Raw genomic sequence first — 27,678 nt, 5'->3', positions numbered from 1 at the left:
TAGTATTAACCACTGGCAGGGTACCGTGACTGCATTTGGTCCATAAAGAGGATACTGCCAGCTAAAAAAAAAAAATTAGGAAATCGCTGCTCCTATGATAATTATATTATGCTATTATAGTAGGTAGGTACATAAATACATAAATTTCTTGATCGATTGGTTATTTTACTGTGTGACAGTATATTAGTGTTGCTGTTCATACATCATATTATCTGAAATATATTATATTTAACGATATTATTATGATTTATGACATGTATAATATGTATAATATATGTTGATAATAATGACCTCTGACACAAATTAAATTATTTTCAAATACATTCATATACATTCAAATCAATACAATTATTCATAGTGTACTGTTGTAAATTCGTGAAAACTGCCTATAATTATTCATGTTATATTAATCATGTGTAATTATCGTTATCGAACCAAAATATATTCATACAATTTATTCCAACAATACGGTTAGATAATAATTGTCTAAAAGGTTATTATCGAACTTAACATATTAATAAATACCTACTAGTTTGGTTCTATACTCAATCCTCATGTCTGATATGTTGTACAACTATAATATAACACTATAAAAGAGTTATCGGAAAACAATTTATACCGTTATTAATATTTTAAATTGGCCTATACACGGCTTTTGCTATAAAAAATAATAATATAATGTCACATATTTTACCAGTGTCCAATACGCAGTTAAGTAATAAATAATAATGATGCAACAAACGTCATATTAAGTCTTTTTCTCAGTTTTGTTAGTTTTATTATTATTGATTGGTGTACTTAATCTATTTTATATAATTATATGAAGATGCATAGAGAGGTCTATTAAGTGTTAACCTCGATTTACGACTGGATTACAATGCTTGTTTACTGCGTTTTGTACTAATATTATTAAATCTAAATTATCTAAATTAGAATTGTTCAGTTACCTACATATTTAACTTTTATTTATTTTCGATAGGTTATAATTTTATCAATATTTAGAATATAAAGACAAAACCTTTAATATGTTTATCATCAGTTTTCTTTTCAATTTTAATGTCTAGGCTCGAAGCTCGAACCTATATTTAAAAATATCAATAACGGAACACGCATAGGCAATTGTTGGGGGGGGGGGGGTCACAAGGTGTCATTGCCCCCCCCCCCAACAATTAGAGCCAAGTGCCGCCTATGGGAACACGATTTTCTACAAATATCTTAGGACCTGATTAGACATTTATTTAATTTTTCCAGCATACCTATACTGAAATCAACAGGTTCCCTGTTAACCTAATAATGGTGTAATTTTATTCAGTTTTTATAAACAGGAATTTTATTTTAACGATATTATTTCTTTGAAATATTAATAAGACGATAATTTCAATACTTATAGCTATACTTATTTTTTTTTTAATTTTATTATTTAATTTGTTGCAATATACTAAACGTTTTTACATTGTTGTAAATGTACATACTACATATAACTATATAATGTAATATATATTATTTAAAAATGTAAATTTGTTGTTTTAAAATTTAAAAACAAACTTTGGAAAATATTAATGTGTATTCCTAAAGATTTTAATTTTTGCATTTTGATACAAAATTACTCACAGTATATAAGTAGTTTCTATTATATGTGTCTATATATTTTGTTTTCCATCACTTTACATTCACTTTTTTTTTCATCTCTAAACAAATATTCTACTTTTAAGGCTTTAAATATCAGTATTCACTAAGACATGTGTCATACTGGCACCATTCTTCTGTAATTCTAATACTTGTTTTGGTTAAATAATATTTCAGAACACATTCGGTTTTTAGTTTTTTGGCTTAAACCTAACGAAATAAACGTTTATTTTGTTAATGGTCTCACAAATTTCCAATGGACCGGTTGCCACTACCTGCAGTTCCCATATACGTTTCTACGACTTAGGACTCGACGACCTTGCAGGTGATTTTCATTCCACGCCAGAGATAAGATACTAATATTAAGGCTGTTGGAGCACACCGTATTTTTTGTAGTTTTAGACCAATAAGCGGAAGATTAGTTTATGTACTTCCCGATGTTCAATTATTGTTTTTAAAAATATGTTTGAACTCATCATCTCCTCTTCTAGGTTATGTAGGAAACAGATTTTTGATTTTTGTATTCAATAAGGCTTCAAAATATGTTAAAATTTAAAAAAAATGATGGAAATATTTTTATTTTATACACTTACATTCAGTTTTAAAACATCAATTATTTTTCCTACATAACTTAGTAAAGGGGATGATGAGTTCATACATGTTTTTAAAATAATAATCGGACATCGGGAAGTACATAAACTAATCTTCCGCTTATAGCTATTTTGTACCGATTTTAATGGTTTTTTTACGATAACACGATAATGGCCCAGATAATGGATTACACACACTAAGGTTCATTTACTAACCACACAATGACAAATATTTGTCAATAATATTTTTGCGCAATTTCCTAAATCTTACTACTTAAAATATTCTATGCTCCAACAGCCTCCTTGAGTTACGAAAATAATTAAAATCTCTATTCCAAAATCATATAACATATATTGCTTTTGAATGGTCCAATCAGCACAATAATATATTAATATGATACCTATAATACAATAATCGACGCGGGCACGCGGCCAACCGTTGACGCCGTGCGCGATTCGTTTAAAATTTGTATTGCTTACAAGAATTATCGTTTTCATCGGTTCGTTGCATGTAAGTACAATTTGTATTCCCTTTCTATAGTGGAAAATATAGCGGCTACAAGAGTTAGTGTAAAATGAACGTTTTAAAAGACAATAAGGCGATTTTTCAAATATTTTGCTTAGGGCTTTAAATATGCTCGCCACGCCACTGAATTATTGGAATTAATGCTATTTCACCTGCTACAAGTCCAGTCAGAATGGTCTTAGATATTTGTGGTGATTTGTAGTGTTGTGCCGTTGCAAAGCTGCGATGGTTTTGAGATTCCGAAGCGGCAAAGTAACATTATTTGAATGCATATTTTTAATTTTAGTTCATATGGAGGTAGTCCTGTGAACTCAATCAGATAATGGAGGATTTCTTTTATATTTACTACTATATCTATGGATACGATATGACGTACGTTTTATGTATATAGTAGTAATTTTTTGTTAATTTGCATTGTTAATTTCCTCTGTGGTTTGATTTTTCGTATACTTAGCTACTATAAAATACGTTTACAAAGCCAATTAGTGTCTTTTTTCTATTAGATGCTCAACATTTAGATAAGCAATATCAATAAGTTGATATCGGTAATATTAACATAATAATCTCCAGAGGTAGATCCGTCACCAGTTACAAGCAAATCATGTGCAAATTGTTCTTAATTTTGGTTCTTTTAAAATACAATTGTTTTTTTTTTCAATACTGGTGTAATAATATTTAATATAAACATATTAGTTGTGTATTAAAATTGATACACATGGCACTCAAAGTGTTAATATTACCTTAAACATTAGGTATTCAAAAGGTAAAAAAAGGGAAAATATAGGTAACCACCCTACTGTGTCGTATAGGCGCCGAGTGTACATCGTAATTGAGTAGGCACTGTAATGGATGTGTTAAATTTAAATTCAATGATAAGTCATTGTATACGATGAAAAATGATTCCGAGCGAAGTTTTTTAACCAAGATTACCAAACAATTATTTAAAAAATATAATTACAATTTTAATAAATGTTCGTAATATTTTAATTTTTTCTAATTATTTAAGAAGTACTGCGATTTTCAATTTTGACTTCTCAAAAGTACCATCTTGATCCAATATGCTACAAGAAACGACAATAGAATTTAATGATCAGACCGCTTTTCTACTAGAAAAAGTTTCTACAGACACAAAATTAAAAAATTGAAAAAACACATCATCGTATAGATACGCTCGGAATCTAAAATATTGTTTTAAATCAATATATTTTTATTGTAATATTAAAGAATAAAGGTATGTATATAGTACTATAAGCTCATTATATAATCATTAATACTCGTGTAATATGCTACATTGCTACCTACCGGAAAACATGATTTAAAAATTGTATTATAATATGATGATCGTTTTAGGGTGGTTAATTCCAAAGCTCAATGATTGCATTATTGCAGAATGCAGACGCCGTAAAATGTTCATTGGAAGAATAATATTATCAATATCAATATCGACCATCAATATATTCAAATTAGATATTATATTATATTATTATCGGTTTAATTAAGTTTTGTTGGAGGCTGTGACTTGTGATTTATCTTATAGATATACGATAACGCTGCCCACGAACTTATATCATTGTACTTATTATCGTGCTTATAGAAGTATTTTTTTTTTAACAAATTATTATAATAAAATTGGCCAACGAATTTTATAGTACAGAAGAGTTTGTACCTATACGAGAATGATTTTCTCGTCATAGTCTTCGTCTAACTTAAGTTCAACCCGTTTACCGACGAGTCACTGGTAGGATATATATTATATTGTGATCGCTAGACCAACACAAATAAAGTCTGCCTTGCGTAACTATTATTGTAATTAGTAATCGCATATATATATAATATATACCTATATATTATTATATAATATTGAGCAAATCATACGGCCTTTCGCTCGTCTTGAAGAACAGTGTCTATTTTTTTTATTGGACTTGCGTTGTAATAATAAAAAATAGTATCAGGAATAAGTATTACAAAAAATAATTTTAAAAACAAGTTACCCATAAGAAATATGCATGTTGATAAAAATAAAATCATAAAATAGGAAATTATATGAACCAAAAAATTAAAAAAATTATTTTCACAAAAAAATTTACAAACATTTCAAGAAGTGAAAACGTATAGTTAAAAATGTATAAAACTAGAATTGAATTACGAAGATGCTGCTTGATGAAAGATTGAAATGGAAAAAAATTAAGAACTAAGAAGACATACATTTTATCTTAGGAAAAATAAATCATTAAGTTTAGAATTTTACGTAGAAGATGATAAAATAATAAATGCTGATGAAAAGTGAATAACTATGTTGAAAAAGAGAGAACAAGTAAAAACCAGATAGGTAGATATAATATGATATATTATTATAAACAATAATTAATATTATATGATATAATTATAATTATCTATTAAATTGTAATAAATATTTTTTGTTTGCATTATCTAAAATATAAATATTGCTAGCATGAAAAACATGTGACTTGTACGTACCTACAATGATTATATAAGCTACATTAATCATAATAATAATGATAATATGTTATCATTATTTATTACACACAAATTAACGCACAACTTGTAGGATGAAAAAAAAGTTTTAATAAAAACAAGCAACTACACAGTCTATAATGGTCAATAGGTCGACAAAAATATCATTCGTGTGAATTATACAATATACCTAAGCATTAATATCAACTCCTTTATCGCCGTGCACCGACCAGTTAACGATCAATAGTTATGCCGAACTTATATAGTATAATATATGTTTCTACGATCAAGGATTCGACGTCCTTGGTGGTTAGGCAAGAGAAGTAGATACCGAGATTCACTTACGACAATTATAGTTGAAAAATCTATTCCAAAAACATAAAATATTATATTATTTTTGAATATTCTAACCGGTAATTGGCACAATAATGCGACGCGGCCGACCATTGAACCGTTGTGTTATTCGTTTTAAATTTTTTTGTTAAGTACTTAAAACAATCATCGTTCTCTTCGGTATTTGTTTGTGCCGTGTATACTATACCCAATTTTTTTTTTTGTTGCGCGTTCGATCGTGGAATATATTGATATTACGATTGTTAATACCTACGTTAATAGTATCAATACCTGCGCTAATAGTATATACCTACGTGAGGTAAACGGAATAAATGACAACGGTCTGAACGTGGTTTTAGCGGTGGTCTTCCGAAACGGATAAAAGCACAGCCGCCGCCGTCACCACTATGGATCATTGGAAATTCATAACGGTCATGGTCACCGTTTTCACGTTCACGGTGGAAATACGACCGATGGACTCGTTTCTGACGGCGTACTTGACCGGACCGTTTGTCAACGTTACGCTAAACGAGGTATATAAACACAGCAATTAACACACACACACACACACACACACACACACACACACACACACACACACACACACACACACACACACACACACACACACACACACATCCACCCACATGTTAAGTATTAATGCCCATAAGTATAGGGTATCTGCTACGTTAAAAAAAACGAATACACCTACTATAATCGTATACATTTTAGTTAAATCGATTTACCTACTGCCGGAAATTTGAAATGTTTACCATGCCAATTGGAAATAAAAAAAATTATGTGGGTATACATGTAGACTTTAATTTTTTTGTCATGCAATATACAAATATTAAAAATATTATGTAATACCTACTATATAATGCACTAATAGTCTAAAACTAAATTATACATCCGATATAGTTTGATAAATCGGGTTAAGTAAATATACAATGAGGTTTCAACTCTTAACATTTATAACAATATAGACATATCCACCTATTTACAAACCTGTTCAAGCTTATTTAACGCGTAATAGTTTATAGTTATATTATTTTCGTTATCTATATGCGACTATGTCCGAGTTTAATAACAGTAAAACGCTTGATGCAGCAGTAATAATATAGTTGTAGGGAAAATAGAATCAATTTACATGCTTACAAAATACGTTATTGAGATGGTTTACAATTATTTGCGGTGGTTTTCGCTTCGCGATGTTCATTGTTGCTGCCCAATACGATAATTGATATTATAAAATGTATGTGCACTCACACACACGTTGATTCTATCATTAGAATATCCAACGGTACTATAAGTAAACCCTTCGATGAGTAAACTTCCACTAAGTAGCTAAATACATGACTATATAATTTATACATATTGATATTTGAATGTATCTCGCATAATACGTGCATGTCAATATTATCAATACAATATACATTAATATAACATTCTATACGTGCATGCAGATTGTTGTTTGCGGTTGTCCGCATTGTTTTATAAAAGCAATGCGCTCGATGCAACCACCGATGATAACAGTGTATGGAAAATGAAGTGTAATGAAATTTACAATTAAAAAATAATACTTAATTGAAATATAGTCTAAGTCTATTTGCGCCGCGATGTTCACTGTTGCGCACCGGTGCGACAATGATTTATTATACAGTTTATGAGCACTCACCACTCTGACTCAGTTTCGGTACGTCTATGCCCTATTCAATGAGTAAACTATTCCACCGAGTGGCTAAAGACTAGACTATACATGCCTACATAATATATGAATTTTTCACGGGTAGGTACGTGGATATATAAATAAATAGCGTGATCAACTCGAAATTATATTAAGAGGCAGGTCCAACCCTGCAACCACTGCGCTGGACTCGACCCTTATCACCCCACCATAATTCAGTCGATACTGAGCTAAGATGTTAAAAGTTACCAACCGTATTTTATGCCACGTTACACCTAACTTTTTTTTATCGTTTTTCAACATATCTATTATATACACGACAGTTAATAACAGTCGTATAATATTATATTAAAGAAAGTTCTTTATTATATTACAAACTGTTCTATTAAACTGTTCTATTGAAACCTATAGATATAAGTTACGCTTATTAGGTACTACGTTTTTTTTATTTTTTTTAAATACTCTGAAAGAAAAATTATACTCGCCCTAAAAAGTTGAAAACTCTCAATGGCGAATGAAATATAACCCTTCGCCACAAACTGATCATGAGTGGTTAATATAACTACAGTGTACCTACTTTCGATTATTCGCGGTCTTCCGCGACATCATGTACATGAAATTATGTATACTATACAACAAAAATAAATGTTTTTTTACCTAATACATTTATTATTATATACATCATTATACGGTTGCATGCATCGGTCTAATTGGATTTACATTCAATAACCGATAACCCGTTTGTACGTTAATTGCATATTTGCATTTACTTTGACCTGTCATACCACTGACACACCACGTGCTCGTAATTTATTGCGATTTGTTTTACTCAGAATATAATATTGACCGATAGACACAAGTCGTCTCCTTCGCCACGTGTCGTCATACTTTGCACTACCTATCTACAAATGCCGTCTACTGTGCGAGACACTGCACGTATTAACCAGAACTTAACATTGTAGTTTCGTGATTTCAGTTTTAACATTTTTTAGATTCTGAGCGAAGCGATGAATGTATTGATTCTACAATGATGTGTGTTTTTCTTTTTATTTTTTTTTTTTATTTTTGTGTCTGTCATCACCTTTTAGGACAGTAAAAGTGCTTGGATTTTCTTCAATAGTAACTTTTCTGATAGGAAAGTGAATCTAGTTGGTACTTTGGGGGGTCAAAAGTAAAAATTTCCCAGTAGTTTTCACAAGCGACGTGAAAAACAAAAGAAAAATTAAGGAAAAACGGGAATTTTTACGCAAAATCTGTTTTCGAGAAAATCGATTTTGGTTTTTGATGTAACTCTAAAACAAATGACCGTAGGGACATGAAATTTTGACTGAATGTTTATATTAGCATTTTCTATACACCATAAAAATTTGAAAATATTTTGACTCTTTTTGAGCTGTTTACGGCCATTGTCAGTTTTCAATTTTTTTAGTTTTTTTTTCTATAAATATCAATAAAATTTTATCTGTTGAGTAAAAAAGCTTGAAAATTTAATAGAAGGCTCCTAATTTATTGTTTCAAAGGCAGATGAAAAAAATTAAAAATCCTTAGTCCCAGTTTTTAATTATAAGCATTTAAAGTTCAAATTTTGACAAAATACAGAAAAATCACGAAAAATAGCAAATTATTTTGATGAGAATTCATAAAAATTTTTCTTTTTAAATCTAAGATTTGAAAATGTAATATAATATTACTCATAAGTTTGTCTACCTTTATCAAAAAAAAAATGTCTAGAAGAAACTTAAATTAAATTTTTATGAGCGTCTGAAATTTATATTTTTACAACATTTGATATTTACTCGATTTCTCATGTAACAATTTTCTTATTTTATTGTAATTAAAAAACGAATGACTGTAGATACTTGAAAATTTCACTGAATGTTTATATTAGCATTTTCTATACACCATAAAATGTTGAAAATATTTTGACTCTTTTTGAGCTGTTTACGGACATTGTCAGTTTTCAATTTTTTTAGTTTTTTTTTCTATAAATATCAATAAATTTTTATTTGTTGGGTAAAAAAGCGTGAAAATTTAATATTAGACTCCTGATATATCGTTTTAAAAGCAGTTGAAAAATATTAAAAATACATATGCACAATTTTTTTTTATAAGCATTTAAAGTTCAAATTTTGACAACATTTATCAAATTTATAATTTATTAATTATTTTGTGGTTAAAAATTTATAAAATGTTTAACTTTTATGGCTAGGGATTGAAAATTTAAAACAAGGCTCCACGTTAATAGGTTATATATAAATTACTTTATTCACAATAATATCATCAAATATACTTGGTAATATCATAGGGTGACTGACCGTTTTCGCTCAGAATCGTTTTTCTTATACAATGATATTATATCATTGAATTCAAATTTAACACCATCCATTGCAGTGACCCACTTGTAACCTACTGTACAGCAGAGCAACATCCACTTATCCACCTTTTTTTATTACAAGGCTATTACGAAATGTGCGAAAAAAGAAAATCTCGAATTGGTTGAAAACATTGAAAAGGGTATTTTGAAAAAACAAATCAGCTCGCTGTATCTGTATGGAATAGGAGAAAGCACTGTCATCGACATTTTTAAATACAGTGAAATTTGAATCCGCATCAGACAACTGCTCATCAATGAAAGAAAGAAAACCATGCATGAATACTAGCACTCATGAAGAATCAATTTGATTTTTGCGGGTTATCCGCCGAGTTCGCTTATCTCCGTGCATCGAGAGTTCACTATTTATGACTAATAAATACGTAGATTGTGTGTGTAAATATCATCCAATATTTATAATGTTTAATGTTCTAACGAACAATTATTGAAAAATCTACAAATTACAATGTATATACCTACTACCTTATACATTATGTTTTTACAATAATATCCGTCTTGTAAATAAGTTAAATTCGGACCGATTATCATAAATTAAATATTAGATGATATTTCCACACACAATCCACGAACCCGTTCGATTTTACCGACATTTATCCACTTTGTCTATTATGCGTAAGTACTTCCCACCCATTTGGTTTTCATCAAAAACACACGTCATGCGTTTATTATTCCATAGTTATTATATTTCTATTTTTCTTTCTATAACCATCGAGTGCTGTACCTTCTGTATATTCAATCATCGTTGTTGACGGAGCCCAAAGCGATACATTTTTTAACTCACATAAAAATATATATAACTGTGAATATATATTGCTGTATACATAAAATATGAAATTATATAACAATAATTATACATAGTATAATATAATATTATATTATAGTATACAATATGCACTGAAGCCACACTCAAAATCTCTAACGAGTTATATTCGAGTAGTATCATATTATGTTGTCAATATTATAATAAAGTCACTCGAAAGTTGTTTGTTTAAGTTCAAGTTTTGACAAACCATATAAATATTATATATATTTCTCTCAAGACGATATCTCATATCCACATTATTATAATGACTCTTTTCTCTACACACATTTCTTGCAGTACGTCAATCTACTTCAGGTGGAGTTTTTTCTGTACTTTGTTCAATCTGTTGTTCTGCCGTGATATATTATTACACTTTCAGTCTACTCAACAATAACGACATTATTGAAGTTAGCTGATGTTTTGTTTTATAGTGTTTTTTCTTTAGATATAATATATACAATATAAGTAATATAACCCTTATATTTCCTACTGTTTATATCTCAAAACTTTAATTATATTTTATCCACTTCACGTACCTCGCTAGTCGCTGAGAGGTAGGTACCTATAGTACCTACTCAAAATGTGTCTTTGTATTTCGACTCCATATTTTACATACCTACATATACCTGCATGGCTGCATACATACAACATACATACATATACATTATTATTACTAACTAATAAAAAAATATATAAGTCATCGATCCCCAAATAAAAAATATACCTATTATAAATTATAATAAATCTTATACACACGGCTGCATCAGAACTGAGTCCCAAAACTAAAAAACATATTAATTAAGTCCCAAAAAAAACTGACTTTAATAGAATTGAGCAACTATGCCAATAGATATTAATGTTCGAAAATATATAGGGGAAGCGGTGATGTATGTAGAAATACTTTTTGGGGTGATCTATAGTAGATAGAAACTAGCAAGTTTACTTAGAGGCTACTGTCTACTATATATTTAACAGTTTCTATAAATATATTCGTATTTGTTATTTTTCAACAGGCTATGAAATATTATAACTTATAATAGTACCTTATAAAATATATTGTTGTTCTATTTAAAAAGACTGTAATTTCGGGGGGGGGGGAGCTGCAGCTCACTAGGTCCACCCCCATATACGCCACTGAGGGGAAGGATGGGTAAGATTACCTAAGGTTCGGTGAATATTTTTACACTTTTTTCATCAATAAAAGTTATAGAAGAATATACCAATAACCAATATCAACTAAAACTTCTTAAATTTAACATATTATACTACTTTATTTTTTTGAAATCAGTTTGATTTTAATAATATTAAAATATTGAAATATTACATATTATGTAAATTGTCGGTATAAAAACTACAATATGGTCACTTTAATACTTTACCCACACCGGTTGGGTAAACCTGAAAATTATTATTAGGCCTATAGTTTGACTCGAATTACATGTAACAAATTGCAATATTATAATAACCATTTAATTTGTTAAAAATGGTCTGAATAACATTTTATTACATGCAGTGAATAGTAAAACCTTTGTCGGCCGCAAAGTTGCCATCTGGGCAATATACCACTTTATTGGGTGTCCACTTAGCTCGAAATGACGCCATTAAAAAATCAATGTTCTGGGATTTTATCCAGACGGCTGAGTATATCCAAACAAACGTTATTTGAAAGCTTAAAAGATTCTTATCAAATATCACTGGGCAGATCGTATAAAACAATACAATATAATCCTAATAATTATCTATTTATCTATCTATAATAAAAAGTATTCATTGCTTTCCGAAAAAAAAAAAAAAACGAAAAATAATATTAAAACACGAACGCGTGAAACTAGGCAAAATAATATGACTGATTATAGTGGTCACTGGTCAGTGATAACAATATAATTTGCAACAAGAACGCCGGGCTCTCGCGTATTTGCAGCGCTACACAGCGGAGAACACTCAAATGGCCAATTTACCTTTTTTCCCTACCCCTATTCCCTACGTGGCCACTCGTGATTGTGCAATACGTATAATATCTAAAGAGCCGCGACTCGAAAGTCGACATAAATTTAAAAATCGGGACTCTGTTCACAAATGATTATGAAACTCGAGACTCAACTAGGACAATGTAAAAACTTCGGTTTTTTTTTAGAACTAAATTGTAATGCAGTGTTTTTATAGTATCCTTAATATTTATATTAATAGTTTAATACCAATGTAGGTAGTTTATATTTATTTTTTCAAGTGAAAAAATGTACTGTTAGAACTGTTGTAATTACACGTTATAAATCCCCATGAATCCAACCTCAAAATCGACTACCTGTAAATTGGTGACATTTTCATGCACCCAGCTGACTAATACTTGACTTGTCGATGTAGCTGTTTAAAATCTTTTTCATTAATACATTGTATTATTATTCTGTAGAAGTTCGTCGAATCGATAACTCAAACAAACTCAAAGACCTTTTTTTTTTTGTTCCCGACGCACACGTGTCGCTCCTGAATTATTAAGCATTTTCGGTTTTGGAAAAAGCGAGCAAAAGTCACGTATATAATAATACGACTGTCGTAAAATCAATTCTATATAATGTAAATAAACAAAGCCGAAATCATCGAACGGAAGGAAGGAAAAATAAAAAGTGAAAAAAGAAAACCAAAACCATTCTTTCTTAATTTAAAAAAAAAAAATCTATATTGTGTTTTGTGTTGAAGGCGGAAGGAAAAAACCAAAGAGAAACAGAAGCGTGAAAATAACAAAATGAATCGTGTGGAAGTATTAAGCTTTCGTGACGAAACAAGCGGGGAATCGTTAATGCAATTTCGAAAACCATTATTGTTGCGTCGGCGTGTTACACTTACAAATGCCACAAAATATTACGTAAGAGCGGGACCAAAATAACGGCATAAAAATATACAACAGCAATGACGGACATTCAAATATTATAAATGTATTTATTCATTTTTCAACTCTCGAAATTCGGTGTACGTCGAACGTTTTTTCCCCCTCGTCGGCTACGCGCTTGTATCCGATTGTATGAAAACGAAAAATAAATAATAAATATGATGATAACAATCGCTGGAGTATTCACGTCTAAATTCCAAAATCGGTTTTCTGTTTCAATACGAAGTTATTTTTAAAAAAACAAATAGGGACGAATATATTGTACGAGCTTATAATATAGTTTATATTATGACATCCCATACCATAACCAGCGTGTGTTGTCTCTGTCTTGTTCACACGTATTATATTACATCAAATCTACGTTTCGGATTCTTACTACAGCTCGTTTAATGTTGATTTATAGTTACATAATAATAATATTATTGTAATCAAACGTGTAAAAAAGAATACACGAACTGCGTTCGAGTGATACATTTTTTTCCCACATTTTTATTCTATTATGATGTATAAGTATTTTAATAATTTAAAATCCGTTGAACTCGTTTCAAAATATCCAATATCTATATAATAAAATAAAACTCTGCACGAGCACAGTTCATATTTTCCTCTACAGTACATTTTTTTCTTTTATAAAGTACATATAAATGAGTTGTAGTAAGAATCCGGTACGCGTAACTCAGCGGCGGCAACTCATATGCGGGTACAACGTCCTCTTTATCAGCTAAATAAAAATAAAAATTTATATTGGTGGATTGTTCAGACGTACATAATATATTTTGATATCTTCACTAAATCAAAAATCCGCGTAATCCGAACCAAAATACCAATTATACAGTATGCAGGTGTTTCATCAGACTTCACCAGTTCCCATAAAATCATATTTATTTTATAAAAAAATAGATACCGTTGTTGAAGTAAAAAAATAAATAATATTCTTAAAACAATCAATTTTTGATACATTTTGCTTACGAGTGTTATAATAATAATATATGACAGTATAGGGTCTGTCCGACGTAAATGTTTATTATATTATACGGTATTCTAGTATAGAATTCCCTTGATTAGCGATTGTTGAGCTACATAAATTCGTAATCGGATGAAGACGTTTATAAGCAAACTAATTAAAACTTGATTACTCTAAGAATATATTCTACTTCAACCCACCGCATTTTCATTTTTCGAATAAATTTGATTTTTTTTCGGATGATGACTGTTCTAACATCCAGTACTTATTACATACTCGTATGTAATATATTATAATGTATTACATACTCGTATGTAATATATTATAATGTATTGCAACGGAGTAGTTGGTTATTATTGGTTATTGCACAATATACGATATCATAATCTTATACAGAATACACCTATAATCATATACAGCTGCATCGACGACTATAACAAAACGGTTAAGGTTGGGTTTATGTTTTTTTTTTTTTCACTGCACGCAAACAAATCACGAGCAAGTCCAAAGCTTTGTATTATATTATCGGTTGTGTTACTGTTGTACGCAGGTTTCAAACGTATTGACGCCGATCAGGATATACTTCGGAGTGATCGGATCGTTTCTGGTGTTCCTGTCGTCCGACTACTTGCGATACAAGCCGGTCATGATAATCAACGGGATGCTGGGTATGGTGGCATACGTCAATCTGATCAATTCACCAACCACGTTTCGAATAGTGGTATAATTCGAATAATTCGTATAATTCGTATAATACGTAGGTATATGAAACTACGAAAGAGCACACAGAGTATACCTATATTTTGACGGGTTTATAGTGAGGTGTATATTATTACAGTGAGTTAGAAACAAAGAACCAGCCACCGCAGGGGTGGCCTTTTTTAAACTTTATTATTAAATAATAGACATATTACTGCATAATATTAGACACCAGCTCCAAAATCTAAACACGGGATACGACCTTAAAAATAAATATTATAAAGGAGTTTTATTTCATTCAAAACCATGGTTTAGTGATGGAACATATAATTTTAGGACGATATCTCTCCTATTTGTACACAAGTTTATGTGATTCTCGCTGAACAGTAGTATGGCATGGTGTACAATGTACATACTAAAATAATAATGTACATTATTATTTTTTCGTTATTACCAGATTATAGACAATTTTTTTGAATCAGGCCCGTTTCAAAGTATTTAGATTTCAGACTAACAATAATACATTTGGTAAAAAAATATTTTACATTATATTAGGTAATTTATTTGTGCCTAGTGGGATAATGTACCTACCTAAACGGTCGTGTGTGCGTGTGTCCAACAGATGACCGAAATCTGCTTGTCATTGTTCGCGTGCATCGAGATGGCGTATTACGGTTACCTGTACTCCAAGATCGAGGACAAAGAACACTATCAGATAGCCACGGGATTCGCCAAATCGGGAATGCTGAGCGGCACGTGCGTGGGCGGCCTCCTGGGTCAACTGGTGGTCTACTTCAACAATTGCAATTACTCTGTTCTGCCTTACTACAGCCTCGCCTGTACGGTTTTCGAAGTGGTTTATTTTTTTTATATTTTATTACTTGACGCACAACAGACGTCTAATTGCAAACTCGGGTTAGGGGGCAAAAAAATCTTACAAATATATTTTTTCAGAATATGTATGTTTATTCGTGCTATGCACGGAAAGCCATTAACAAAATTATTGGATCAAAAAAATAATTTCTACATTATGTATTTTAATATTTTTAACATTTCTGTAATACATTTTCTAAAACACATTTCCACCAATTATAACACACACCTACCCTATTATTATTTTAATATATACTCACTATAGTAGCGTAATTACAGAGGGCGATGTAGGTGATATATTATATTATAACCAACCCTCTAGAAGATTTTTTTTACTATGTTAACTTGTTTTTAGTTCATAACGTTTATAATATTTATCATTTTGGTATAAAAATGAGTTGGGACATGTCCTGTAAACTTTAGATGACATGTTTTCTATTAGTTATATGTTAATATAAAGTTAACAAGTTCAGTCTTGTGATAAAGATTTTAGTATCTCGATTCTTCTGTTTGAGATTATCCAGTATACTCTGAAAAGATATCAATATAGTATATGATAAGTTTATTATATAAACTATAAACACGATACATTGATGCACATTAATTATTATTATAAAATTAATAAATATGTAGCTATGAATATAATCTATTTTTATCACCTTGTGACAAATATGTAGATATGAATATACACTATTTTTATCACCTTGGGACAAATATGAAATATAAATATCATATATCACCTCCTCCCACAACCAAACACACATACACAAAGTGGTCTTAGTTACGCCACTGATACTCGTCGTCTGCGTTGCTGTTCGCGTACCTGTATAGTAATTGATACGGACGTAACTGGTTTATTATTTTTCCAGTCATGACATTTGCGACCACGTGGGCGTGCTTCTTGCCGTCCGTCGGAAAAAGCAAAACGGTAATTCATATGAGAGACGACGGCGACGATGGTTTCTTAAATTCGGCCATACGAAACCCAGGCATACCCAAGTACTCATCAACTGAAAAAGCCAACAAGCCAAACGTGAGCACTCGAGTGACATTTGCATACGATGTCGTCTCGCCAGGGTGGTAAAGTTTTTGTCCAAAAACAAGCATTATAATATATTTTCGCCCGAGGCGAGTATCGAGATTAGTTTTTCCAGATCTCTCGAAAGTGTTGTCCTTCCCCTTCTCGCTCACGTTTCTACAGTCAAAATTTTAGGAATCACTCACACACCTACATATTTTAGAGTACCTACTTATATTAATTAAGAAAATTAGCTTATTAAAACTTTTATTTAATTTGAAATATTACCCATCCAGCTATCTAGAGACGACATCGAGAAACTAATAATAATAATGTTAAAATCAATAATTTTAAACACAATACTTGCTATGAAAATCTATTATATTACTAATAATTAGATCACTATTAACGTTGGTAGATCGCATACATACGACACTGGTAGGTTTGGTTAGGTTAGACCCACAAATCTCATTATATACGAGACATATTATTTTATTTGAATACTTTCAAATTTCAGATCGTGCCGTCTGCGATTCTGTTCAACCACTTCAGCGATTTCAAACATTCATACGCAGACCGTACGGTCTTGATGTGGTCCATTTGGTATGTCATAGCCATGGCCGCATTCACACAAGTATATACATAATATTATTATGATGTACGGATAGAGTTATACAATTTCATGAAATAAATTTTTTGAAATATTTAAACTTAATAATAATGATAATAATAAAAAAAAATATATTGAATTTTTAAATTAAAAAGTATTGTAGCAACTATACCCTATAGATACTTACTTAAGTGAACACCGTGATAGAAATGACGAATACATAAATATTCATCTGCTTTATTAGTTAATTTTTAGATATTTTATTCTATTCATTACATATATTTACCTATATACTTATGTATTCATTTTTATTTAAAAAGTTCTATTAAGTTCTATAAGAAAGCTAAAAGTGTTATTTTTAAATCAATGCAGGTAAATACTTCATCAATAATTATTCATTTATATAATATAGTATACAATTGTCAGTTTGAAAAACTGCCCGAATTTCATACTTATACAATATTTTCGTAGTTATTTTATAATTATTATAAATGTAATATGTTAATAACCTTAGCCGTTGTTATAATTATGTATATATATAAGACTGTAAACTTATATGGGTTTGTATTTTTAACTAGAAAGAATACAAATTTTTAATTTATAGAATAACTACCTAATTAAGTTGAAATATTTCATAATCATAAAGTCGTAACCCTATGTACAGTGTTCAAAAAGATTGGAAACAAACATGCGCTTACATGCTTTTTGAACATTCTGTAGGTATGACATTATATTAATATAATAATATGTATGCACGATCAATCGCCATAATGACCGTTTGCTGTAATTTCGTTAATTTGTTTTTTTTTCCTCCGCAGACGAATTTGTACGTAAATATTTTGTACACTTACATCGCAGACGAAACGGACGATAAACACATGTTGCTGAATGGTTTGGTCGATTCTCTGGCCACCATGTGCGGTGAGTGTAATATACATTTCGTTTGATCGAAATGCTCCATATTTTGTTATGTTATACAACACGATTAGCGAGATACATGTTATGATAGTTAAAAAATATAACGTGCGCAACCCTAAAACACGGACAGTTCGAATATTATAAAAATACTTCCGGTACGGATTATCTGCATTTGTGACTAAAAAGTAAAAACTATGTATTATATGTATATATTATATAAACATAGAATTGGCACTTGTGAAATGTTACAATAACAAATGAATGAATAGCCTGACTGTTCAAGCTGAAATAATGATATTATGATTTGTAATACAACTTGACTATTATAGAGTTGTGTCCCGGTGGTCCGTAGGAGTGGATGAGCTATATACCAACCGACAACTGTTAAACATATACACAAATAGCACAGGTATTGTTTGTCATACTAGAGCCACTGTGCTATGCACAATTATTTATTGTGTTTATTTATTTAATGCATAAATTCCAAAGGGACTGCTAATGTTTAGGGGACCATTAGCTCACAATGGATTCATTAAATATTTAGTGATTGTTTATGCAACCCGGAAATTGAGGCACATTCGCGGTCGAACAACGAGAATAATAAATATCAACGTTTTACAATTAATATATTATGGAAAATGTACAAGTATTCAAATTAATTATAATTGTGTGTGTGTGTGTGTATCCGGTCGGCGACAAATATAGGCAGCTCATCGCTAGATTTTCTAGGTTTTCCCGGAGACAACATCATGGTATAACATGGTAATAAACCAACTTGTTATAGACCTTTGGCGAATAAATTCACCACCCTATACATGCAGTCATTTTATACTGTTTTTCACTCATTTGTTTTTTTTACAATACACACATACAGTATTCTACTATTTTTTACTATATTTTTTCGTGTTATATATTAAAATATGTCGAGGGGGACCTAACCATTCTGCAATGTGCAGTGTGCACCGTCGCAAGTTTGGACCCGGGTTCCGACCGAGAGTGTCATCTCTCTCTCTCTCTGTCTGGACAGTAAACTGTCTAGGGAAAGACCCCCCCCCCCCCACCCCTCAAAGTTGGACATGGTAGAAACTTATACGTTTGGCCATATTAAAGATTGTGCCTAAAAAAAAATAATATATTTTTATGACACGATATCTATATATTATTACGTACCTATATATAGCGGCGATCAGTACTTATCAAATCGGCAAGGTGAACGTGAACTGGAATGAACACGGGTACTCGTTCTTGGCTTTCATTTCTCTGGCGATCGCGTTGCTCCTGTCCCTAGGCTACTGTTCGAAAAACATCCTTGTCGTGTACATGATGTACATCTGCCTCGACACAATAGTGCAATCCATCTTCGTCATCGCCATGTGAGTATATAAGATGATCGTTATGTATAATAAAACATTTTATAATATATAACAATACATCACGGCCATTTATGGGTATCCTGCGAAAGGCCACACCTTCTTGAAGTGTTACATATATTCGTTATTGAATAATTGATACATACCTATACCTACCTATTAAAAACCAGCAAAGACTTTTCACACTAGCATATAATAATATAGTATCTAAAGCCACGAAAATCAAAATTCAATAACAATTTTTATGAATAGACGATAGTTGTTTAATTGACCTACTTTCGAGTATTGTTGATAAATTATGCTGGGATTTCAAGTACTTATAGCTTTAAATAGGTAGAATTTGATTTTGTTTACCTATTATATATTGATGAGTACAATCAATTAATACAATAATGCAAGTATACCATTGTCAAATTAGAACTCAGAAGCCACAGAAGAGTGTCAAATCCCAGATAACCTTTATGAAGCTATAGTACCCTTTGCTGACACAAAATAAATTATTACCTTTAAAAAAAATGTAATTGTACAACACTACAACTCAATATAATTTCAGTACTATGTAAGCATTTCTTTATGTATAAAATAATCTTAACTTAAACTATAATTGTAAGCTAAAAACCAATTTTGTGGAAAACCGATTTTGCGTAAAAATTCCCGTTTTTCCTTAATTTTTATGTTGTTTTTCCTGGCGCTTTTGAAAACTATTGGGAATTTTGATCTCTCAAATGCACCAACAATATTCACTTTCCCATCGAACAAGATACTGAAGTTGTAAATCTAAGCATTGTTTCGACTACTTATCGTGTACACAGACACAAAAAAAAATTTAAAAAAAAAACACACATCATTGTAAAATCAATACATCGTTCCACTCAGAATGTAAAAAGTACAATTAGGTAATTTTTTTTTAAACCACACTAAGGCTTTTTTATTATTACGATTAATGATCTTTAACAATACATTTAAGAGGTGCGTACATACATATTAAATATTAATAAATTAATGAATAAATATTTAGTAAATATATACAAAAAAAAAACATGTTTGGGTTATCACTCCCAGTGGAGAGGTCCCAGCCTTAGTCTAATAATTTATACTAAGTCGTATGGTCTTCGGCGTTTTAGACGCCTAATGTCTTGAGTGTTATCAAGTAGTTGAATTGCTGCTGAATTGGTGTGTTTATCTAGTCTTTTCTCGAGTTAACAATTAGATATATCGTATATATTATGAACCTACAATCATTTATCACTATAATTATTAATTTCATTGTATACGGTGTTAACTGCTTTTCGTTTCAGGTCACAGATCGCCAAACAACTAAAACACGATTTCTATACCTCAGTACTGGGATTCAATGCTTTCTTGGGTATCGTTCTCTCCACTTGCTTGTCGTCACTCCTGATACGCATTGGGACGTCGCTGCCAGTCCGGGTGAGATGATGATATTGATATTGACGTTTTTGTATTCATATATAATATTATACGCACTCATCATACACATATATGTGATAGGTATACGTATACGAAATCGCTTTAGATATAATATAATGCTCGTGTATTATGAAAGCGGAGTGATGTAAACAGGTACACGTGACGTCGTTGATGTAAAAAGAATATGAAATGCGATTCGTTTTTATGTTTTTCGAAATATTTACGAGCCGTGAATAAATAAAGCCAATGGTAATAATACCATAACAGTTCAAAGTTATCTTGTAATGTTATCAGTTGACAGTTCACTGAGATCTATTCAATATATTATTTCATAACAACCCACTGCTATTCGGGCGGAGCTTCAGCTACCGAACATTATGTATAAGTCTAACAGTCTGTCAGCCTATCAAAATATACGACTTGTTAAGACTTCAGACTCGGGTTTCAAAATTTGAATTGTTGATTATAAGCTATTACTCATTAAGTACTTACCGATATTTTGATTTCGGTATGCTGGTTCGTTGACCTCTGTAGAAAACGTTAGCTTTCAACGTGATAGCCAGTGATTACAGTTTGGTCGATGTGACAAATATTTATAATAAAAATATATTACCCTCGAATACCATAATATGTCATATGCGTTAGAATCATCATATAGTCATACCAATTAACAATGTTTATTATGTGCAATGTACATGTACAATATTAATACTACGTCTACATCGCAGACAGCACTGTCATTTATTACTTTTATAGTTTTATGTTCAATCCTACTCGCATAAAAGCGACCGAAAATGGTAAAGGCCCATTGACCTGCCATAGACCTACAACGAGTACAATGTTATACAATGGTAAAGCTGCAGGTACCAGTGTTCCGCCATCATATTGAAATCAAAGTCGGTGCAAACTTTCTTTCAAACAAATTGTAAGGTTGAAGAACGCATTGATCCATTACTTTATTATGAATATTATTATTACATATGTTTCACCAAAAACTACTTCCAAGTTCCGGAAATTTAATAAAACCTTATAAAATAACTATGCGATTAAGTCTTAAAGTGTATATTCAAATATTATAAATATAAAATAATATGACGTATGTTATATTATACCTACCACTAATAATATAACACTCGATTCAAAATAACATAAACATTATAAATAGACTATGACGAATATATGTGTGTTACGACGAGAACGGTGTTGAATAAAACGATTTATTTGAGACGTACTATTCAAGACGTTTCCAGCCATTTATTTTAAGTGAGCGCCGCGTATGTTATAGGCGGGGACCTACTTACACCGACTTTTAACTTTGAACAGCCGATAACAACTAACGACGTCCGCACTAAAGAAATGTACTTAACTTGTTCGGGTATTTTCGTTGTATGGCGCATCATAAACTAATATCCGGAACCGATTCGTGTGTTTCAGTTTTTGGTGTACAGCTGTACGTTCGTGATTCTCGGAGTCGTGTACGGGGGCGCCGCGATCATTTTCGCCACGAAGGATAAGTCGGCGAAGAGACGTTTCAGCCGGCTGCCTTGACAGTATTGACGGAGTCGATTTATTGCATAAATAATACCATCCGCCGTCACCGACCCACTAAATATAAGACTCAGACACAAGACCCTACACAGGACTATTATAGGGCTTAACCATACATAATAAATTATTCATTCAGGATATCTCATAACCTTCCACACCGCACTCGGACCCAGGCATGAAAAATGATATGAATAGTTTTATGAAACAAACAAAATTGTTCGATCGTATATGAAACCAAATATGTAACCTAATATTATAACACTTATCTTTGTACTTAATCACTAATGGCCTTTGTTGTCGATGTTGATATTTTTTTAGAGATCAATAAAAAAAAAATAAAAATACTCATTCACTAGACTTGTAATACGAAAATCGACAGTTTTATACTTTTGTTGCTACGTATTGTTAACTAACGACTTGTGACGGTTACCGCGGATATTATAATTTATAATAGTTTATAGTTCAGCGCAAATTACTTATTATATGGAAAAAGTCAATTGCAAAACTTTATTCAAGTGCAAATTGCTTTCGATCGAGCTTTATGTCATTTTAAAATTCAAATAAATATTAATTAAAACTCAATACTATAAGATATCGTAACAAAATATTGTAATTTATAACCTTAATATTACATCGTCATACAGTGACGTATATAATATGTACCTAGGTAATATTTATAAGTGTTAGTATTAATAGTATATTAGTCAGGGTGCCCCAACATTTGTTTTTCTAAAATTATATTTATTCATGGATTCCTAACGCATTTTTTTATACCTGAACCACAGACACGTGTATAATACAAATATTATGTTTGTGACCTGAACGTACTTTATAGTTTATTTCAATTATATTTTTAAAAACTCATAACTTTCAAAAATGTTTTTAAAATTCGATTTTAATGAGTAATTGCCAAACACAGAATACTATATAGATACATTTGAAAAAAAACCTACATAATATTAAATAAAAATAAATAATAAATTATTTAAGTATTTTCAATAAATTGATGGTTGAATTACAAAAGCCTAATTGTTTCGGTTTTTTCCGAAAACGTTGACCTAGTCCACATAATATCTTCTACACACGCTTCCATGAACGACTCCAAACTCATCCTAACCCTCTCATAAATGATCTTTCTATCCTTACACTCCCAGGAAATCCTAACTGCAGGTTAAAAAGAAAGTGGACAGTGGAGCCGTGACCTTTTACAAAACTTAAATATCTAACGCTTCTAAAATATTAAAAAAAAAAAAAAAAATGAATCAACTAGTCACTAATGGGTGGCGCTACTATTATTTAATAGTTTAATCATACCTTTCATGTTATATACTACTCATATCATATAAACGTATTGTGCTAATTTGCATAGGAAAATAATAATATTAATTATTTGAATGTACCTAATATTATAATATCACCTATAACAGTATACATTGTGTTTAGTCCCGCGAGCTCACCTCTCTATCTATTTCTAAATTCACCCTTGTCTACAGAATTGAGAATACAATGCATTGTATTATTATAATTTTGAAGACACATACCGTGCTGCTTTGACAAAAGAACATAATATATATACAAAAATACAAGCACATACAGTCATATACATGATACATTATAATATAGATACCAAAACATGAATGTTATTGTTCGGTAGTTTTATTATGCAGCTGCCGGTCCGCGTTCAGTTACAGTAAAACTGTTTGACTTTAAAATTTAATATTAAAATATATACTGTACGGTTAAGAATTCCAAAATCCAATACAATCTAACTTGCATAATGGTCGAGTCGAAATGTGTAGTGTGTGTGTGTGTGTGTGTGTGTATGTGTGTGTGTGTGTGTCAGTGTGTCAGTGTGTCGTGTGTGTGTAAAACGACGGAACTTTACAATCGAAAATGCTAGTGGAAAGCACGAAGCTACAGTGACGCGTACTTCTTTCGTTTCGATTTGTTGGCGGACTGGCGGAGTGCGGGTGCAATATGGATAAAAGTTAGTACAAGTAAAGGTATATATTATACTATATAGTAAATACGTGAAGACTTGATGCGACTATAATATAGTCAGACGGTGTTTGATGTGTGTGTGTGTGTGTGTGTGTGTGTGTGTGTGTGTGTGTGTGTGTGTGGGGGGGGGGGGGGGGGTGTGTGTGTGTTTAGTAATATATAATAATATACAGGTACTCGTGTTTCACGTGGACGGAATATCTAATGCAATGTGTAATATCAAACACGATTACGACGGCGTCGATGAATAATATATGATACCAATAATATGACTTTATTGTTAGTATAACACAATATGACCAATACACACACACAATAATATTCACCATCACAATGGACTTTATTCACGGCAGAAACGACTGTTTTATAATGACTTTTCCGACAATTCGCGCCGTGATATTCATCGCAAACACGTGAAATATAATAATATTATACTCCAATATTTACTATTTATATAGTTATTATTATTATTATCGTTTACTCTATTTAGTCTATAAATCCAGCAAACAAAAGCTGATTTTCTATCAACAAATACAGTTTTGACATTTTTGGTGAATGACAAAGGAGGATGATGGGGGAGAGAGAGACCATATAAGTACCGGCATTTACAATATACCGCAATTCATTTTGTTTATATTCGTTTTTTTATCTGGTAAATTTTAAATGCTCAAACATTTAAATTTTATTTAATTATTTTTGGGAAAATTCAAAGTAGCCAATTTGTAAATCAAATTTTAAACAAATTTCGATGGTAAAAAGTTTAGTTAAATCGAATAGTTTATTTTTAAAATAGTTATCAATATTTTTTCGGAGTTCATTTATTTTCATCGTTAAAACTTTTTTTCAAAATAATCTCTTTTTAGGAATTTCCTGACATAAGTATATTGCTTACATTATTTTAAATTATTTATTTTCCGTATATTATTCATAATTTGTGTCATACGCTTAACTATGGAGCAAGTTTTTTATTTTTAATTGTCAAGTCTTTCTGTTATACCCTGAATGCATATTAGTATAATGATATAAATATATAATGTGTATAGTGTAAACTTACACAACGGTCAAGTATTTTGTTGGTTGAAATTTACTAAACAAATAAATAAACTAGCTACTACAGTGAAACCTCCCCTAACGGACACATCCGAACAGTGGAAACCCACCAATAGCGGACGTTTTACAAACACACTACAAACTTTATACAATTTAACCACCTCCGAATAGTGGACAACATTTCAGCGACTAGGAGTGTCCGGTATTTAGAGGTCTCGCTGTACCATTATTATTATTTGATACAAATACAACAATATTACATAGTTCCTATATAATATAGGGTACAATAATGACGAATAAAGAGCCCCATTGAGCAAATCCGTGTTGGCAGGGCCATATTTACCATTAGGCAGGATAGGCAACTGCCTATGGCCTCCATTAATAGAGGGCCTCGGGATTTTATAAGCCTTATTTTTTTGAATTTTTTTTTCAACAATGACTTGATATCTTAGGTTTACTATTAATAGAGAGCGATTTTACATCTGCTTTAAACTTTGATGACATCATAAATGAATTTGCTTTAAAAAAGCAAGACAAGTAATATTATATAATAGCTTTTTAATTATTTCTATTTTAAGTATAAAAATGTATTATTTTTTTTCAGTTAATATAAATGATATAAAAAAAATTTTAAATTTTGTTTTCAATATCAATAATAAATATATATAATATATATATATATATATATATTAATTGATAAATAATAGGTACAAGAAATCTGTAGCCTGTAAACATTATAATTATGTTTGTGAAAATGTATAAGTAAATACTAAATTGTAATAAATTATTATTTTGTTATATACAACTCATTTGTGGAGGGGGGGGGCTATATAAGCTACAGTTGACAAGGGGCCATATTTTTTATTTTGCCTAAGGCCACAAAATGCCTAAATCAGGCCCCGCGGTGTTGGGACCCATGAGTCTTAATATACTAATAGCAATAACAAGTTTTATTAAATACATCCATTCATTTAATTTAAAAACTTTTTATACCTACTGAAGATAATTAACACATACAGATATAAAAGGGACGAGTACTGATGATTTGAAAATTACTATTGAGTGAATAATCAGCAGCTTGTTGTAGACTATAGTAGCCAATTTGGAAATTTACTTTGAAATTTGAATGTAACATAATTTGTATAATCGTGCACGAGTGTTTCATAATAGGATATTTATTTGTTAATAATTATTATAAGGTAGGCTATTATAAATAGTTGTACCGGTATACGACAAAGAAGATTGAGTGGTCGATTTATACTTAATGTTTACTGAATGTATTAATACATTTATTTAAATTGGACGATGTTTAATGTTTATACCACACCGTTATTACAGTACTAGATTAAAAACTTTAGTCATTTAAAGTGTATAAGAGCAAACGAATATTTTTGATGGGGACGGAGTGGCTGAGCGGACTATAATGCGTCGGTTGTGGCGCACACCGGTTCCGGTTCAAACCTCGGTTCATGGGCGGCATTTTTCTTCGGGGAAGTCACGGTGTCCGGAGAGAAGTGCCGCCATCCCCCACCCGGGCATGGCAGATACTCACGGGTGCCCACTAAAAAATCTGCCAAAACTTCACACACGTGTTTACACCTACAGTTCCCTCCCCCATAGTTTAAAAACCACCCAATGACTTAAGTTGCCGCGGGTTAACTAATAAAAAAAAAAATAAAAAATATTATTGAAAATTGAATACTGACAGTGTAAGAATATACTTATGTAGAAAATTAAATATTGATATCACCAAATTTAAAACAAAATCCATGTTAATTAATTACTATTATACTTTAGATCTAAACGATGATAGTTTTCAAATGACATCCACTTTTGTTATAATTTTATATATGAAAAAGAAATGTTATGTTGTTTTACAAA

The 27,678-nt window shown here is 30.9% G+C and overlaps 1 protein-coding gene across 1 annotated transcript; it reads left to right on the top strand.

Moving 5' to 3' along the window:
- Positions 1-5,380: 5,380 nt before the first annotated feature.
- On the top strand, positions 5,381-23,498 carry LOC132946975 (thiamine transporter 2-like). Its single transcript, XM_061017120.1, has 9 exons — positions 5,381-6,083; positions 14,830-15,000; positions 15,601-15,817; positions 16,721-16,884; positions 17,387-17,503; positions 18,298-18,400; positions 19,578-19,770; positions 21,066-21,198; positions 22,633-23,498. Exons 1-9 carry the CDS (start codon positions 5,958-5,960, stop codon positions 22,744-22,746), a joined length of 1,338 nt encoding a protein of 445 aa, XP_060873103.1. The 5' UTR covers positions 5,381-5,957; the 3' UTR covers positions 22,747-23,498.
- The last annotated feature ends 4,180 nt before the right edge of the window (positions 23,499-27,678 follow it).

Source organism: Metopolophium dirhodum, chromosome 6, assembly GCF_019925205.1.
Source record: "Metopolophium dirhodum isolate CAU chromosome 6, ASM1992520v1, whole genome shotgun sequence".
NCBI lineage: Eukaryota > Metazoa > Arthropoda > Insecta > Hemiptera > Aphididae > Metopolophium > Metopolophium dirhodum.
This window is presented reverse-complemented; position numbering and strand designations above follow the sequence as displayed.